The sequence below is a fragment of the Sphaeramia orbicularis genome, chromosome 6 (assembly GCF_902148855.1).
Source record: "Sphaeramia orbicularis chromosome 6, fSphaOr1.1, whole genome shotgun sequence".
In the NCBI taxonomy this organism is placed as follows: domain Eukaryota; kingdom Metazoa; phylum Chordata; class Actinopteri; order Kurtiformes; family Apogonidae; genus Sphaeramia; species Sphaeramia orbicularis.
Window position 1 is genome coordinate 40,656,701 of NC_043962.1, and position 20,261 is coordinate 40,676,961.

At 33.1% G+C, this 20,261-nt stretch overlaps 1 protein-coding gene across 1 annotated transcript in view; it reads left to right on the plus strand.

Annotated features, from left to right (window-relative positions):
* The window catches only part of crabp1a (cellular retinoic acid binding protein 1a), a 49,157-nt gene extending 29,315 nt beyond the window's left edge, over nt 1-19,842 (plus strand). The window contains exons 3-4 of the mRNA XM_030136381.1: nt 9,629-9,742; nt 19,466-19,842. Of these exons, the coding sequence (XP_029992241.1) occupies nt 9,629-9,742; nt 19,466-19,516 (165 nt within the window). The 3' untranslated portion in view covers nt 19,517-19,842. The remainder of the gene's footprint in view (nt 1-9,628; nt 9,743-19,465) is intronic.
* Nucleotides 19,843-20,261: the final 419 nt, after the last annotated feature.

Below are 20,261 nucleotides of genomic sequence, written 5' to 3' on the forward strand. Positions count from 1 at the left end.
ATCCAAACTAAGCACCGGTGGATAAAACTGTAAAGATTATCAACCAAATTATCTACAAGCAGCTCTAATGCTCTCCCATGCTATAAAATACAGTCTATCCAAAGAGATCAGCCCACACTTTTAATTTGTTATGAGCAAATATTGTGCTTCAGCTGGATGAGATGTAACGCTGCTTTGATCAGTTGCAGTCTTTGGAGCCGGATCACTGCAGTTTGCTAAGATGCTGCGTTGAAAAGGAAAACACAACTGGATTTATGGAGTAGAAAAAAAAACTGGTAACAGTGTGGGAAAATGTAATCAGGGACAGACAATTCAATATTCAGGATTCAAGAATGTTTTTTGTCATTATGTGCACATAACGAAATTTTTCAGTTGGGTCATTCCATATAATTTCATCAAGTGGTCCCCACCTGACCCTCTCAGATTTTTCTAAATTTTTATATACTTATAGAACATTATATGGGATGGGAAAATCCAAAATTTCAAGGCTTAATTGTAAATAGTTCCAAAGTTATGACCATTTGAAGCAGGTAGGGGGTACCCTAAAAGTGCGACCAAAATTGAGACTTGAAATTTTCGGCTATTTTCAGGCTTCTATAACTTCTGAACAACAAGAGCTAGAGGTTTGAAATTTTCAGAATCATTTCACAGGAATCTATAGTCCTAAGAAATGTGAAAATATTTACTTAAAATTTATAATTGCATGTTACAGAGAATGACAAATTTGAGATTTTATCCATCGCGAACTTCTAAAATGCTACTTTTGGCCACTCATTACACAAAAACTAAACATCATATTCATTAGAAATTTTATGTGTATTCAAATTAAATATGGATGTTTTCGCTCCCATTTTTTAGCCATGTATGGCTAAAATAAGCCACTCATGGCTAAAATATGGGATTTATAGAAGCAAGTTGTGCTTGGTGTCAAAATTTAGGGCAATTCCTGTACTTTCACATAGTGTCTTTTATTTTGTGATACTACCTATCCCACATGCTGATATTGACCTTTGAATCTGAAGGTCGGATAGATATTTTTGATTTTAAGCTGTTCATATATCATACATAACACAACATAGGACCTTCATTTTACACAGATCCATTCCCTAAGTAGCCAAGACATAGCAAATGAAATTTCTAATGAATATGATGATTAGTTTTTTGTGTAATGAGTGGCCAAAAGTAGCATTTTAGAAGTTCGCGATGGATAAAATCTCAAATTTGTCATCCTCCGCAACATGCAATTATAAATTTTAAGTAAATATTTTCACATTTCTTAGGACTATAGATTCCTGTGAAATGATTCTGAAAATTTCAAACCTCTAGCTCTTGTTGTTCAGAAGTTATAGAAGCCTGAAAATGGCCGAAAATTTCAAGTCTTAATGTTGGTCGCAATTTTAGGGTACCCCCTACCTACTTCAAATGGTCATAACTTTGGAACTATTTACAATTATCCCTTGAAATTTTGGATTTTTCCATCATATATAATGTTCTATAAGTATGTAAAAATTTAGAAAAATCTGAGAGGGTCAGGTGGGAAATTTTCTTAAAATCTGTTGATTTCATATGGAATGACCCAGTTAGAAAAAACAAAATATCACACACACACACACACACACACACACACACACGCACACACACACACACACACACACACTCAAGAATATGTACATCAATATAAAAATACTAAAGAATATGTATAACAGGACTGTACATCATATATAGAAAAGAAGTGTCAAAACAGTATGTGCAGTTAGAATGCAGTTTATGTGCAATGTTGTGTGCGAATACATAGCAAATGTGCAATAGATCCCTAAAAGGATACACTTACAATTTGTCTGGTCCGTCTTGAAGAGAAACACAAAGGGGAAATTTTACAACAGTCTCTCCAACCAAAATGACCAATAAAACAAAAGTGGTTTGTTCAGAAATGCAATATAATGGGATAGAATGTTAAATATTTCATTTTTTTTTATTTGTTTACTCATTAGGGACAGACATAATTTAGGTTAGGTTTAAGGAGAGATGACACTTTAGGGTAGACTTCTTTCTTTATTTCTGCTGGTTTTTACCACAACTGCTGATGGGATTCATCATTGGACGTGATGTGGAAGTGATGTGAGATGCCACTGAGTTTATGTGTGATTCTGTACAAACCCGATGTGCTATCATTTATGCAGATATTCCGACTGAAAACAATGATTACAGATGCTTCAAGCAGAAATATATCAGATGACTTTTCGATACTGAACTGAAAAGTCACTGCCCTGGTTTGCTTTACAGAGCTTGCATTTATTTATTTCATTACTTATTACAATTTATTTATTTACTTTATTTTAATTAATCTAAACAGAAAGTGGGAAATACTTGTTGTTTGAGCATGAATACACGATCTGAAGCCTGGACACATTTACAAAACCATAGTTTCCATTTGAGTTGAACAGGCGGAGGGAAAAGTAGGTCCTATCAAGCAGTTAAAGATGTTTAGTCTTGATCATAAAATAGACATTTACATTATTAACTTGTAGATATTGATATTTTGATATAAAAAATAAGACATAAAACATTTAATCATAGGGTTAGAAATATGTACATTTAAGTATCAATTCAATTCTTTTTGGTTAATAACAGGACATGGTGCATGGGAAGGTCCATAGAAAAAATAAAATAAAATGGTAAAAGTTGAATAAAATGAAATATTCAACAAGGTTTAAACCTAAACGTATGCATACAGACAAGAACTTAAGATTGACTGAGCTCAGTTCAGGTTTAATCGGAGTCAAAATAATGCACATATACACTCAATGGCCACTTTATTAGGTACACTCCTAATAAATGAGTGTGTATGCTGCCACTGCAGCCCATGTGCTTCAAGGTTAAACGTGCTGTGCATTCAGAGATGCTCCTCTGCATACCTGAACTGTGGACCTGTGTGCAAACTCTGGAAATGTTTGTGCCTGAAAATACCAGTAGATCAGCAGACTTGGATATTCAAATAATCTCAAATAATTAGTCTGGCACCAACAACCATTCCACGTTCAAAGTCACCTAAAACAAACATTCCTTCTCCATTTTGATGCTCGGTGGGAACTTCATCAGGTTGTCTGCGGAACATGTTTATCTGCACAAATGCACTGAGTTGCTGCCATGTGATTAACCTACTAGATATTTGGGTTAAACAGCAACATCAGACTTATGCTACAACTTCTCCTTCTGAGCCATTCACCACTACAAAAACTGTTATTTGGGACAAATTGCTGCAATGTGACTCCACACTTAATACTCATGGGTCATAACTCAGATATCTAAGTTATTCTGGCTCAGTTTTGGCCATATTTCATGTTGGCCACTCCTACCACATTGTTTCCCAAATGTTGGCTCTATCAACTAGTTTCTTAGGACTCACACCATTGACTTATTGTGTGGAATTAACAATAGTTTGGTTCACTAGAGTTCATTTTGAGCCCTAACAGTAGCAACGCATTTTAAGACAATGCATTACACTATGTATAAGCTCACAGAAAACAACCTCCTCTGTTTCCTGGAAGAACAGTCCACACTTTGAAATATACACTAATCAGCCATAATATTCTGACCACCACAAGTCAAGTACAAAGTTATAATAGTTTTGGATTTTTCATTATAGTTTAGTTTTATTTAGTTTTGACTTTTTTTCTAATTCAGTTAGTTTTAATTCGTTTTTAGAGCAGGTTTGCTAGTTTTTATTAGTTTAAATTTTTTTCTAAATGCTTAGTTTTAGTTTAGTTTTAGTATTAATTTTAATTTTGTCGTATCTTTTATCTTCTTCTCCGTCATATTCAAATCAATCCCAGACAGGACTCTGCTGCTTTCTCCCAACTTTAGTCTCCATGTTTCCAAGTAGAGTGGGGACGAGGAGACGACTCTAAATGACAAGTGACAAGAAGTGACGGACCGTGAAGTTCCGTGTGGTGCCGCTAGCTAAAATTGCTAGAGTGAAATAAATCAATTTTGTATCAATCTGATATTGACAAAGATGAAAACGAAGGGAATTTAATCCATAATTTTTTATCCGTTTTAGTTAGTTTTGTAAGAATACACAATAGAGTTTCAGTTAGTTATTGTTTTTTTCTTTTAATTATAGTTTTTATTTATTTCAGTTAACGAAAATGTTTTTTTCAGTTTCAATTTTCGTCATTTTGTTAGTTTTCGTTAATGATAATAACCTTGGTCAAGTGGTGTTAACCCATAAAGACCCAGTACTAATTTTGTGTCAGTTCCAAAATGAAATTTTCTCTCTGTTTAACCTTTCTTAGGTGATTTATCACAATTTATAATTATATTACTCTCTGTATTTAGCAATTTTCACTGTAAATCATGTATTTTACCAGAGTTAATTTTCTTTACTTAATTTAGATGCTCATTAAAACTCAGAGAAAATTCTTAGGTTATTATATCAAAACAGAGAAAACTGAAGAAAATTTACTTTTTCAGCAAATCTATCATCAACTGAACATAAACCCAGTGTGTCCATCCAGTCATTGATCCAACGCCATGGGTTTTACTGGTGAATCAATGTTGGAGAAGATTACAGTGTTTCCACATTCACTACAAAGCCTCTGAATATCCAAATGGGTCATATCTGATGACCATGAAAAGATAAAAAATGGCATTTTTATACCAATTATCAATATGTATCAATAGAATTAGTGGATTAAAGAGTATTAAACAGTTTAGATCAGTAGATGCTTTTGGTGGCCAGTGGATGTTTGGGTCGTTATGGGTTAATTTGTATTATTTCATTGCAATGGCACCTGTCAGTAGGTTGGAAATATTAGACAGCAAGTGAACATGTAGACCTCCAAATTGATGTGTTAGAAACGGCAAAATAGACAAAAATAGGGATCTTAGCATCTTCAATAAAGGAGAAATTATTACGGTCAAATCGCTAGGTCAGCTCATCTCCAGATTTTATTGTTCTCTCCTAGTGTAAAGTCGTTAGTACTGGCCAAAAGTATCTAAAGAACAATAATCACACCTGAATAAATATGCTAAAAACTTCAAGTCCGTTTTTCTTTTTTACTAAAACACACTGTTTTAAGCATTTATTATAATGGTCAGATATTGAAATTCAAGTTCTTCCTGAAAATAAAGGTGCAAAAGACTTGGCAAATAAGACATTTTCTGACCCTCTTATTGCAAAGAAAACATGAAGACACCTAGGCGGCCTGTCTTAAAAGTTTTTAATTACAAATGCAAAAACAGGAGAAACTAGAAAAGCACTCGGAGAGCGCAGACCTCCGCTAAGGCAGATCAGTGCCCCCCCAATCACCACCAAAATTTAATCATTTGTTCCTTGTGCCAGTATCAACATTTCCTGAAATTTTCATCCAAATCCGTCCATAACTTTTTGAGTTATCTTGCACATGGACAGACAAACAGACAGACAAACCAATGCTGGCAAAAACATAACCTCCTTGGCAGAGGTAACAATAACATCAGATCTATTAGTGTACATACAGTGTGTTTAACTTACTGATGTGAATTTATCCTTTAAAGAGAAAATGGCTCCTACTAGTAAACCTGTAGCTCTAAAATTCAGTAGCGCCTACCAGAACCACTCATGTGACGGTTACAACTGAGGTAATGAAACATGAGGACAGTTAATGGACCCTGAACGGACCAAAATGATAAACCCGCCCCATTAACATGACTGATCTCTGCGGGGTCACCTAAGGCTTGATCTTTTATGAATTTCTAACTCTTAAATGTGCAATGTGAGTCACTTACCTCATGAGAAATTAATCCTGAAGTCAAAGTTTGACTAATCCTGTTGAAGTCATTTGAAATATAATTTGGGCGAATTAGCAGACAGAGACCCAGGCTGTAGAGTTAAGAGGATTTCATGCGTTTTTTTTTTTTTTTTTAGTCTGCTAAGTCTCAGGCGTCTGATAACTAATATTCCTACTTTGTTTCCAGAGCTCTGATACAGTATATGATGAATCAGCATTGGAGAGATATTAAATCAAGCAATCTGTGCAGTATATGATGGATAACAGAAATCAGAATACTGCATGTAATCATTGTGTCAAAAACATTGTGCATCTAAGTGTTTTATGAAGGATCAGGATTTACATTCAATAAGAGCCTGAATTTAGGACATTGTAGTTCTTGATCAGTGCCCTTAATCGCCCTGTTACCAGGGCCCCTCTGGCTGCAGGATTTGCTCCAATTTACTAAAAACACGTGTTGGTTGGGGTTTAGATCAGGACAAGGTCAAGCCGAGAAAATCAGGTTCTAGATTTCATTGTAAAACTTTGTCCATGCTTACATTGTTTTGTTAACATGGGACAAAGTTTCTGCAAAATTGAAATCATTCATATCATACAAAATTATATATTATTCATACACTGTGTAACGTGAGGGTTCGTTGGTGATTAATACTTCATTCTTTGTAAAATGAGACAGCAGGATGGAGACGGATTTCTCCTTACAACAGTGCTTTACTTTTCATGTACCGTAAAAGCTGCAACAACACTTCCTGAAAACATCATCTCACATGACCGAACCAGCCAATCAGGAACTAACAGTACCTAGATCGGTAAATGTAAGTGATTTAGAAAAGGCACATTCAACAGATTATCTTAGCTGCTTATATACAACAAATGAAAATTATTAAATGTGTATATATGTAAATAATTATTCTACAACATAAATGTACAGGGTGGGGAAGCAAAATTTACAATGAACATTTAGTTGTTTTTTCTCAGCAGGCACTACGTCAATTGTTTTGAAACCAAACATATATTGATGTCATAATCATACCTAACACTATTATCCATACCTTTTCTTAAACTTTTGCCCATATGAGTAATCAGGAAAGCAAACGTCAAAGAGTGTGTGATTTGCTGAATGCACTCGTCACACCAAAGGAGATTTCAAAAATAGTTGGAGTGTCCATAAAGACTGTTTATAATGGAAAGAAGAGAATGACTATGAGCAAAACTATTCCGAGAAAGTCTGGAAGATACTATTAAAGAAGAATGGGAGAAGTTGTCACCCGAATATTTGAGGAACACTTGCGCAAGTTTCAGGAAGCGTGTGAAGGCAGTTATTGAGAAAGAAGGAGGACACATAGAATAAAAACATTTTCTATGATGTAAATTTTCTTGTGGCAAATAAATTCTCATGACTTTCAATAAACTAATTGGTCATACACTGTCTTTCAATCCCTGCCTCAAAATATTGTAAATTTTGCTTCCCCACCCTGTAAATAGTTATTTATGTAAACACTGTCAATATATATTTTTTAACAAATACCTGAAATAACTTATTCCCTGTAATTTATTCCATTGTTAAACCTTACAGTCCTTCAACATAAATTATTTTAACTTCTGAGTCTTACATACTGTATTCTTGGTTATGGAAATGTCTTTCTTGCAGATACAAACATTTCATGAGTAGATAGATAATGTATTATCACTGTGGACAAAGTCTAAGACCAAAACTAGCCATGAAAAACTAATTTCATTAACGGAAATTAAAAAAAAAAAAAAAAAAAAAAGTACAACAAATAGATTAAAAAAAAAATATTGAAATAGGCATATAAAACAGCTGAATTCATTTCTTTATGAATTTCTTTATAGGATGTCCCAGTGACACTCAAGTATGTATATATTTACATACACTTTATAAAATGGTACAATCAAACATAACAGTCAGAGACACATAAACACACAAAACTAGCTAAAACAGTTGCATGTCAAAGCCAGTAGAGCTTTAACCCTTTAAACCCTAAGCCTAAAATGGTCCATCTGGACTTATTTTTTGTTATTTTGACTATAAAAAGGTTAGAAATATGCTGTGAGTGAGTATTTTTGCCCATTTTTCCAGAGCACTTAGAACTTTCAAAATCTAGCAGTCATTTACAATTTAGTGAGTGTTATCATTCTGCTAAAATAATTTATTCTCCATTTTCTTGTAAGATTTCTTGAAATAAGACTTTCAAGAACTATTGTCTAAAAATAAGTTCTTATATCTCACTGAAAAATTACTCTTTAGGTGATTATGTCTGATTTTAAGTGTGATGAGATATTTTGACAAGAAATGAGAAAAATACACTTGGTAAGATTTAGATTTTTGCAGTGTACATAAAAGTGTGAATAACCTCAACAAATATGAACAACCTGAAATGTCTTAAGAGAAGTAAGTGTCATTTTAACAACATTCTGCCTGTTACTAAATGTTTTGTGTATTTGTAATTGTAATGTAAGCTGTAATGCACATATGTAAATGATAAACTGAGGCAGAATATTGTCAAAATTACACTTAATTTTCTTAAGACAATTCAGATTGTTCATGTTATTCAGATTTTTTAGGAAGCTTTGTAGATGTAAACATTTTCATAATGTAATTTTACTTTTTTCACTGTTATTTTTGTACTGGTTTACACTTGAGATTGTATTGGACTGAATATGGCCCCTGAACTAAGATGAGTTTGACACCCCTGGTTTACAAGGATACAAAGACTTAACACTAAACATTAAAACTTAAAGCAGTTCCTCAGAGTAAAACTAAAACTACACTGTAAAACAATCTGTAATTTAACAGAAATTTAACAGTTTAGTTTACAGATTTTTCCTGTATTTTTAAGATACAGGAAAATATCAATGAAATTACAAAAATAGACTGTGATTTTACATGTCAAATGTAAAATGACATGAAAAAACTGTAACTGTGAATAACCATAAAATTTCAATTTTTTTGAAAGAAAATGTACAGTTAAAATACATTTGCAAATGTATCGTAATTTCACAAATATTTGTTTTCTATTTAGGAGATTAAACTGTTAATTTAAAGTTTAATACTGTAAAAAAAAAAAAATAGTAGAACAAGATAAAATTACTGACAATTAACTGTAAAAAAAAGTATTTGTTCTGTAAGTTTAACAAGATTTGTTTGTTAATTGACAAATATCTTGTGTAATTACAGGAGGTTTCACGACAAAATGTTGAATAAATGTATTTTTGTGAATGTATAACATGTATAAGCACTGATAAACTGTCTAAATACAGTTTTTATCAGTGGTTTGTACAACTTAGTCTCATTGAAAATTATTTATATATATATTTATAGGTAATTTGATTGTTTTAATACGTGAAAATATTCTTTGTTAAACATTAAAAAGTCAAAAAAATATGCAAAATCTCACGTAAAGTTAGAGCAAAAAACTGTATTTTAATTATAGAAAATTACCGTATTTTTATAAGATGGTTATTTTCCATTTTTTAACAGTATTTTTTGGTACCCCTGTCTTTTTACAAGTTTTTTTTTTTGTTTTTTTTTTACAGTGTACTTATGCCCTCGTAACTAAAGTAAAATAAAAAAAAACAACACAAAAGAATAACTAAAGATTAAAAGGGATAAAAATGTCAGAGCTATAATACCTCTGGTTCTTATGTCAGAAACATTAGATATTAAGAGCCCAGTCGTAGGTAATCGTGTAAAAAAACATGTGCTTCACACTCGACCACACACCACATCTGTCAACGACCATATGTCATGAAACATAAAACACTGCTCTTTCTGGGTATTTAATGACTCTTTTAATGCGTCTCGCCGTCACTAACGTACTGACCTCTCCCCGCAGAGCCTCGCCACCTGGGAGACGGAGAACAAGATCCACTGTCAGCAGACCCTGGTGGAGGGTGACGGCCCCAAAACCTTCTGGACCCGAGAGCTGAACGGCGATGAGCTCACACTGGTGAGTGTAATAGTAACGACTCACAATGAGAAGAACAAAAAAAGACCACAAGTTGTGAAAAGGAGCATGAAACAACTCTTTTTGTATTTTTGAATCAACAGAGATGAAGAATATACAAAAAAAATTAATGTGCATTTTAAATTGAGCTGCACAAAACTGGGAAATAATGTAATTGCAAAATATGCGATAACTACAATATGGCGACAATACAAGAATATTTGCAAAGTAAGTGCAATTTTAACAACATTCTACCAGTTACTAAATCTTTTGTCGATTTCTGGATCTACTGTGATGTGTAAATTGTAATGTAAATGATAAACTGAGGCATAGTACTGTTACAATTGCACTTATTTTTCTCAAAATGTGTTCATGTTATTCAGATTTTTATTTTTCTAAGTTTTTTTTTACATTTCAGGGAGCTTTTTACTTTAGATACCCAGTTCTGTTTTTACATCGGGAGGCTTTATTTCCCATATCTATAAAAGTGAAAAGAGAGTTATATCAATTCAGTAGATCTCAACATGAAACTGCAAACTGCTATTTTCATCTTTCATGACACTTCTACCACACTGTAAAAAAAAAAAATCTGTAATTTAACAGAATTTTCACTGTTTATTCTGCAGATTTTTCCTGTATTTTTAAGATACAGGAAAATATCAATGAAATGACAAAAATAAATCGTGATTTTTCACGTCAAATGTAAAATAACATGAAAAAACTGTAACTGTGAATAACCGTAAAATTTCCATTTTTTAAAATAATTTTTTTCTTTTTTCACAGAAAAATACACTTAAAAGTACATTTGCAAATGTATCATAATTTCACAAATATTTCTTTTCTATTTATGAGATTAAACTATTAATTTAAAGTTTAATACTGTAAAAAAAAAAAAAAATTATAAAATGAGAAAAAAAACTACTGACAGTTAACTGTAAAAGAAGTATTTGTTCTGTAAGTTTAACAAGACTTGTTTGTTACTTGACAAATATCTTGTGTAATTACAGGAGGTTTCACAACAAAAATGTTGAATAAATGTATTTTTGTGAATGTATAACATTCATAAGCACTGATAAACTGTCCAAATACAGTTTTTATCAGTGGATTGTACAACTCAGTCTCACTGAAATTTATTTATATATATATTTATAGGTAATTTGATTGTTTTAATACATGTAAATATTCTTTATTAAACATTAAAAAGTCAAAAATTATGCAAAATCTCATGTAAAGTCAAGGCAAAAAACTTTATTTTAATTATGGAAAATTACCGTATTTTTATGAGATGGTTATTTTCCGTTATTTAACTGTATTTTTTTGGCACCCCTGCTGCCGGAATATTACCGTTTTTTTCACTTTTTTTTTTTTTTTTTTTTACAGTGCATGGAATGAAAATAATAGATATATTAAAGAAAAATTTACATCTGAAATATATAACATGCAACAGAATTGCACAGCAAAAGACTTGCATTTCCACCATTTTGACAGGACGCCACTTCTTAAAAAACACCTCTGTCTCATAAATGTTATCTGTTCTCCTAGTCTAGACTTGTCATTGCAAAGAATATGTATTAATATTAAATGAAACCAAATTATTAAAGATATACTTAAAAGTTTTGCATCTCTGCATCTACAGTCTTTGAGTTAATACTCCACTAAGGAGGCCATTGTTCAGAGTTTTAAGGTAACTTTGTAGATGTACACATTTTCATAATGGAATTATCCTTTTTTCAGTTATTATTATACTTGTTCGGCCCACTTGACATCATATTGGGCTGAATGTGTCCCCTGAACAAAAATGAGTTTGACACCCCTGCGTTAAATGATTATTCTAAGTCACAGGTGTCAAACATGTGGCCCAGGGGCCAAATCTGGCCCGCCAAAGGTTTCATTCCGGCCCATGGGATGAAAGTGCAAAAATGAACCTGAACAGTCCAGGTTGTCCAAATCATTTTGGTTCAGGTCCCACACACAGACCAATGTGATCTACAGTAAAAATAACAACACAATAACACATAAATAATGACGACAAATTTTCTTTGTGAAAAATTATGTGGAAAAAATTTAAGTGAAAAAAATAACATTACACTGTGAAAATATTCATATTTACAAAACTCTTCTTTCACAATAAAATGCAAATAAATACAGAAATAGAAACAAAGATGAACAACCCAAAATGTACAATTTGAACAATATTCTGCCTGTTACTAAATGTTTTGTGCATTTATGGATCCACTGTGATCTGTACTTGTGGTAATAATAAGAGATGGAATATTGTAGAAATTGTTCAAATTTTAGTTTCAAACTCCAAAATTTTAACAATATTCTGCCTGTTACCAAATGTTTATGGAACACTGTGTGTAATGTACATGTATAAATAATAAGTCGAGGCTTAATATTGTTAAGATTGCACTAATTTTTCAAATGAAATTTCAGTTTTTTCAGGTTATTCACATGTTTTTTGTAAAATGTAAATATTTTCCTTATTCAGTTGGTTTTTTTTTTGTACTAAACCAAAAAGAAAAACTTGGATTTGTCATTATTTATCGGTTATTAAGTCATTATTTTACTGGTCTGGCCCGCTTGAGATCAAATTGGGCTAAATATGGCCCCTGAACCAAAATGAGTTTGACAGCCCTGTTCTAAGTCGAAACCACGTATAAGGCTTCATAAATTACAGAAAGCCTCCTTGACCTGTAACTTATCTGTATGGTTTGACTGTTGTTCTGGGAGACCCAGAAGACATCAGATGCATTAAAATGGGATTTTAGCACAGCACTCTGTTTGAGAAATGGTTAATGAAATGAGGCAGGGGGTGTATGAAGTCACCCTGGAGATTCATCCGTAAAGGAAATGAGCGAGGCTGTTTCCCAAGGAGCCGAGCTTTCATCCACCCCGCAGAGAGATGTGAAAGGAGAACAAGAGGAGCTGCTAGGCTGACGCTGCTGTAAACCCCCCTGTATTTAGTCAGATTAATATGGGTAGGAGTCAATGGGTCTAAAGCTCCTCGAAGGATGTGCAGGGGAACAGTCCAAGACCAACGGACCGGACTGACAGTTCTCAGGAACTCAGCAGCTTTACCCTCATAAGCTCCCACGGTCGGCTTTGTTATTCCTCAAGTACCTCTAAGATCATTGTCCAAAAGGCAAGAGTTTGAAACAATACACTGTAGAAGGTTTACATGCTTAAAAAACACTAAATCTGAGAATGCTTAGATGAGCAGAAACAGCTTTAACTCATAAAGACCCAGTCCTGCTTTTGTGGTAGTACTCACATTTTTTTCCCCTCTATATTTAACATTTATTAAATGATTTGTCACCATTTATTATGAAACAATATTCTGTTTTTTGCATTTTTCCAGTGAAAATCAGGTATTTTCCTGATGTACATGTTCATAAAACCTCAGATTAAAGTTGAGGGTTATTATATCCAAAAACTGATAAAAGAATAGAATAGAATAGAATAGAATAGAATAGAATAGAATAGAATAGAATAGAATAATTTATTGTCATTGCATTGTACACAATACAATACAATACAACGATAATTTAAAAACTCTTCACTAGTCATTCACGCCAACGCATACACACACCCACTTACACACCCACATGAAACTGAAGAAAAAGTGACTTTTTCAGTAAAATCTATTATTAACTCAGTGTTTTTCAACCTTGGGGTCACAACCCCATGTAGGGTCGCCTGGAATTCAAACAGGGTTGCCTGACATTTCTAGTAACTGATAAAAAAAGATATATAAATATATATTTCATTATAATTAAAACACCACACACTTTTTCTGATAAAAATGAAGTTGAAATAAAATGCAGGATATAATGTCTGAGAGGCCATATCTTGATTGACCCGATCATGTGACCGCATGCGTTACTATGCTTCAACCTGCCCGGACACAGTCACAGTCAGAAAACTGGACGAATCAGAGAATGGAAAGATTCCTTCGCCTGCCTGACCCCAAAAAGACATCTCCAAGAGAAAAAAGTCTCAGTTTTTGAATGTCTGGGCAAGGTTATTATCGTTAACGAAAACTAACGAAATGACAAAAACTAGAATTGAAAAAACATTTTCGTTAACTGAAATAAATAAAAACTATAATTAAAAGAAAAAAAAAGATAACTAACTGAAACTGTATTGTGTGTTTACAAAACTAACTAAAACTGATAAAAATTATGGATAAAATTCCCTTTGGTTTTGTTTTTGTCAATGTCGGATTGATATGAAATTGATTTATTTCACTCTAGCAATTTTAGCTTCTGGCACCATATGATATTTAACGGTCCGACACTTGGTTTAGGGTCGGAAACATGGAGACTAAAGCAGCAGAGTCCTGTCTGGGATTTTTGTGAGTACGACGGAGAAGAAGAGAAAAGATATGAAAAAATTAAAACTAAACTAAAACTAAGCATTTAGAAAAAAAAAACAAACAACTAATAAAAACTAGTAAACCTGCTCTAAAAACAAATTAAAACTAACTGAATTAGAGAAAAAAAGGTCAAAACTAAATAAAACTAAACTATAATGAAAAATCCAAAACTATTATAACCTTGGTCTGGGGTCGCCAGAAATTTGTGATGTTCAAATGGGGTCATGAGCCAAAACAGGTTGAGAACCACTGCATTAACTGAACTTAAAACAAGTGTCTATGAACGCTGTCATTGATCCAACTCCATGGGTTTTACTGGTGAATCAATGTTGTAGAAGATGACGGTGTTTCCATGGTAACTACAGAGCCTCTGAACATCCAAATGGGTCGTATCTGCTGACCATGAAAAGATGACAAACTGTATTTTACACCAGTTATTTACATGTATTGACAGGATTAATGGATCAACAGGTATTAAACATTTTAGATTAGTAGATGATTTTGGTCACTGGTGACTGTTTGGGTCTTAATGGGTTAAGATCATAAGTCAGCTTCTCAAGAGGAATAAAAAAAGCATTCAGAGAGCGCAGACCTCCGCCAAGACAGATCTGCCTGTTTTAGGTCTCTCTGTATAGCTACATGTGTCAGTATATTAATTTTTCCATTTTTTTTTTTCAATTATCTGTACAACCAGAAAGATAAACAGGTTATGATTTAACAGAAAATGTCCTTCTTGTATTATACTACTACAGTGAAAATTGCACTGTTATATCAACAAATATTTAAAAATAATAAAAATAGAACAGTTAGAGCAAGAGAATTTGTCCTAGCTGTAATAGGATGCTTATGTAATAATAATAATAATAATAATAATAATAAGAATACATTTTATTTATGAGGCCCTTTTAAAGAAATATAAAAACAATGATGCAGAATACGTTAACACAGAGCCTCTGAATGTCCAAAAGGGTCATATCCGATGACCATGAAAAGATGACAAACTGTATTTTACATCAGTTATTTACATGTATTGTTTGGATTAGTGGATCAACAGGTATTAAACAGTTTATATCAGTAGATGGTTTTGGTCGCTGGTGGATGTTTGGGTCTTTATGGGTTAATGTGTGAGGATCTGTGATGCTCACTGGTCAGACTGTAAATCTGAGTAGAACGCAGGTGATATGAAGTGTTTTCCAGTGTTTTGGTGAATGTGTTACAGGACCTGCAGGGAGGAGCTGGAGCTTTCATGCACTAATGGAGATTGATCGGTCTGAGCATGTCTGCTCTTCTCACCTCAGTCCTCCCTGCTGTCACACCATCAGCCTCAGACCCACCATGTTTAGACCGAAGCTAGATCGGGTTTTTTTTTTTTTTTTTTTACAATGTTATGACGTTAAACACAACAGGAAAAAGACACATCCTGTTGTTACGAGAAAAAAGTTAACTGTAATTATCAGTCGTTAAGCTCCTCAAGTATGCGAAAAAGTGCAGATTTTTCATAAAAATGTTGATATTGGTATAGATTTGGAGTCACTGATTAATGTAAAAATTAAATTACTACACTGCACAAATAAGGTGATTGTAATGTTCCCTCTATTTTGTTTTTTAAGGAACATTAGACAGACTGAAAATACAAAAAACCCTCATATGTTGAGAATACAGTTGGAATATTTTCAAGAAAAAAGACAGACAAAGTCATAATAAGTGAAATAAAATCATAATAAATCAAAATATACAGTGTATAACCACAGTGTGACCCTAACGCTGTGTTTTTGAAGAAAAATCTGCATTTATCCTTATAGCGTCCATGTTATTTCTGTGCTAAATTGTAGTAATACACTGGAAAAATAACTCACTTAATTTTATTGTTTTTTACTGCTCCTTATATTTTACATCAATACTTTCATGGAAAATGTGATTTTGTGCGAACAGATTTTTAGAAAATGCAGAATTCATGCCATGAGCTTATTGTTATACAACACTTATCCACAAGCATCAGTGTACTGTATACGCACACATACAATTATCAAATCTAAACATGGTTCTTATTCATGTGTTTAGACCTTCATTTGAATCTAAATTAATTATTTGTACAAGTGCTTTTTGGAGATTTTTCCACAACAAGTTGATGAACTACATGTGTTCTCTGACCTCCTGCTTTTGAGTCTTTTTTTTTAATCAGCAGTGGAAGTTTTTTTTTTTTAATTTTACACGTTAGATTTGTTACAATGCAGCTGTCATTTAGCCCTGTAAAGCCTGAACCATTAAATCATTGACAGGAAATTCCAGTTCTTTGAAACTGGAGCCTTTATTGGTCCTTCTGAACCACCAACAAATTATTTTTTTTCAAACATTAATTTCCATGTATGAGTTTCAATTTAGTATCATATTTAATATATCAGGTCTCAATGCTCAAATATTATTATTTTTGAACGAACAAAAACACAATATAACACAAACATGTCTAACAAATTGGTAATTCCTTTTCAAAATTGGCAAAGTTCAAGCATGACAGTCTTGTAGTGTCACTGGAAAGGCCTCTGGTGAATGAATTCCTCCCCCCTGGTGGATTATCTGTGTATTGCATGTATCTAATTGTATACATCAGGTTTTTCAAGAAAAAAAAAAAATTAAACTGATCATGTAGAGGGCTTCAAAACTCATCAAATACGATACGTTTGGTGTTATAGGGTTAATAGCATACTGTGTAGACCAAGGTTCTAATAGTTTTGGATTTTTCATCATAGTTTAGTTTTGTTTAGTTTTGACTTTTTTTCTCTAATTCAGTTAGTTTTAATTCGTTTTTAGAGCAGGTTTGCTGGTTTTTATTAGTTTTCGTTATTTTCTAAACGCTTAGTTTTAGTTTAGTTTTAGTTTTGTCGTATCTTTTCTCTTCTTCTGCGTCGTATTCAAATAAATCCCAGACAGGACTCTGCTGCTTTCTCCCAACTTTGGTCTCCATGTTTCCAGGTAGAGTGGGAACCAGAAGACGACTGGAAACCACAAGTTACCACAAGTGACGGACCGTTAAATATCCTATTGTGCCAGCTGAGAAAACTGATAGAGCAAAATAAATCGATTTCGTATCAGTCCGACATTGACAAAGACGAAAACGAAGGGAATTTTATCAATAATTTTTAGCCGTTTTAGTTAGTTTTGTAAACACACAATACAGTTTCAGCTAGTTTTTGTTTCTTCTTTGAATTGTAGTTTTTATTTATTTCAAGTTAACGAAAATGTTTTTACAATTGTAGTTTTCGTCGTTTCATTAGTTTTCGTTAATGATAATAACCTTGGTGTAGACTTTATGCATACATACTGAGTAAATATAAAGTTGTATTATTCCCTCTGCAAGAAGTCTGAACTCACCAAAAAGCATCAGCAAACATCTATCAGAATATAAATAATATCAGTGCAGTTTAGCCAAAACCACCTGCTTACAAACCTAAATGCCAGCTGGAGTACAAAATATCTTTTTGCAAGATACATTAAATCAGGGGTCTCAAACTCATTTTCTTTCAGGGGCCACATTCAGCCTGATTTGATCTCCAGTGGGCCAGACCAGTAAAATTATAGCAGAATAACCTATAAATAATGACAACTCAAAATTTTTGTCTTTGTTTTAGTGCAAAAAACCCCCAATTAAATTATGAAAATACTTACTATCCAAACAAAAAAGATATGAATAACCTGGAAAAACTGAAATTTCTTAAGAAAAATAAGTGCAATATTAAAATTATTATGCCTCAACTTTTCATTTCCACATGTGCAATATGAATTGGATCTACAAGACATTAAATACTTTTTAACAGGAAGAAAATTGTTAAAATTGTGCTTAATTTTCTTAAAACATTTCAGGTTAATCACATTTTATTGTTACAGGATAGTTTGTAAGTGTAAATATTTTCATAATTCAACCCTTTCATGCACAGTGGTCACTACAGTGGACAGTTATTCTACAGCTCTTCTTTGGTATATTTATGGGTTTTGTTGTTTTAGTTCCATATCAGCCGACATAGTGGACGTTTATGCATCATCCCATAATACATTGTAATTCATACCATTACTGTAACTTTGCAGATCAGGTTGATAAACCTGATCTGCAGTAACATGTGTTAAATCAATTGCTAGTTGTTATTAGACTGTAATCAACAGTTTTCTTAATCAAAAAGTTTTTTTTTTTGCATATTGTCGGCATGAAGTTAGTAATACCTAGTATTAGATTATGTTAAAATGTGAGAAAACATCAGATTAGCTGCATGAAAAATGTTTTTATTTCATAGTTTTCACGCAGTCTGTCACTTTCTGATGATAGGTTTTAAATACATGATTTTTTGCTTCAACAATTGGTGTCCAGCTGAGTGGACATTTTTGTATCTCCATGAAAAATAGATTCATAAAAAAATTTCAATCGAATTGTTTTTTTCATGCCTAAAGAGGAATAAAAACACTCAGGAAAAAAACTCAACCAAGGTTCTCATAATTCATGCATGAAAGGGTTAATGTTATTTTTTGTATTAAAACAAAGACAAAAATTTGAAGTTGTCATTATTTATAGGCATAGTGTAATATTTTTTTCACATCAAACCGAGAAGAAAATATGGAGTCATTATTTTTTGTAGGATATTTTACTTGAGATCATATTAGTCTGTATGTGGAACCTGAACTAAAATGAATCTGTGGAATTTTTGCACTTTGCAAATTCATCCGATGGGCCGAATTGGAACCTTTGATGGGCCACATTTGTTTGAGACCCCTGCATTAAATGATATATCAGTTAAAATCCTCAGGACTTTAAGCCTCTTTAGAGAAAAATAGACATGAGTCATTTCAGCACCTATTCTTATTTTTGAGACAGGCAACTCAAAGAGCCAAAACAAACACTGTCTGAATCTGAATCGTATCAGTTTGTTTCCAAAACGCCCCCAGACACACAGAGACAACTGAACAATCACCGGGTTTTAGCAGGAGACTCAGAGGAGGAGCGATCAGAATGCAATGGTCTGATTGTCTGTGGCAGTTCACATTGTAAGTGGGGCACATTTCCATACGATTTGCATGATCCATCTAATTGGTTTAGACTGAAAACACTATAAGGGTAAAGTCAGGCGATTTTCTCCGGCTGCATCGGCCTGAAACGAAACCAGAAGATGACGACACATCCAGGATTCCACACTATGCATCAAAGGGATCCATATAACAACTATTAGTCTGTCTTTGTCTGCAGGACTGTCTTTTGGTTTCATCATCAAGAGTTTGCAGAATCTAAACCTGTTTTATATTTTGTCTCATTATTATGGGGATATCTGATGACTAAAATGTTGCAACATCTTTTTTGTTTTCTCCAGATTTTCGGAGCAGATGAAATAATTTGCACAAGGATTTACATCCGGGAATGAATCTCTGGACCTGCATCTGGAAAAAGCAGAAACCCAGTTGAACCACAACCCGTTTAAACCCAACTACAGTCTGCCACGCTAACACGCTAGCAAATTACAAAGTAGTCTGCAATCTGTCGGCATCAAGCCACGTAGTCTCAACATACAATAGCAATGTCTCTGTATCCTGGTTATTTGTAGTGAGTATTGTGTGTGCAGTACATTAGCTGGATATGTCAGTGTCCATAACTGCCAATCTGGTGTCAACTGTGCGTAGGATTTAGTCATTGGTTGCATCAAATATTCATGTTCAGTGACAGGAAACAATAAAAACAGGAGAATCTGTATCTTGGAGTCTTGTTTTCTTCATATGCATTTACACAGAGAGCAGTTTTTATTTGTGAAATGGGACATACTGTATGCCTTTTAATAAGAAGTATAAGTCTTACACGTGCTTAGATTGTGTGTTTTCACTACAAAAATCCAAATCTTACCAAGTGTATTTTTCTCATGTCTTGTCAAAATATCTCATCACACTTAACCCTTTCATGCAATTATGAGAACCTTAGTCAAGATATTTTTCCTGAGTGCTTTTACAGGGTGGGGAAGCAAAATTTACAATATTTTGAGGCAGGGATTGAAAGACAGTGTATGACCAATTAGTTTATTGAAAGTCATGAGAATTTATTTGCCACAAGAAAATTGACATAATAGAAAATGTTTTTTGTTCTATGTGTCCTCCTTCTTTCTCAATAACTGCCTTCAC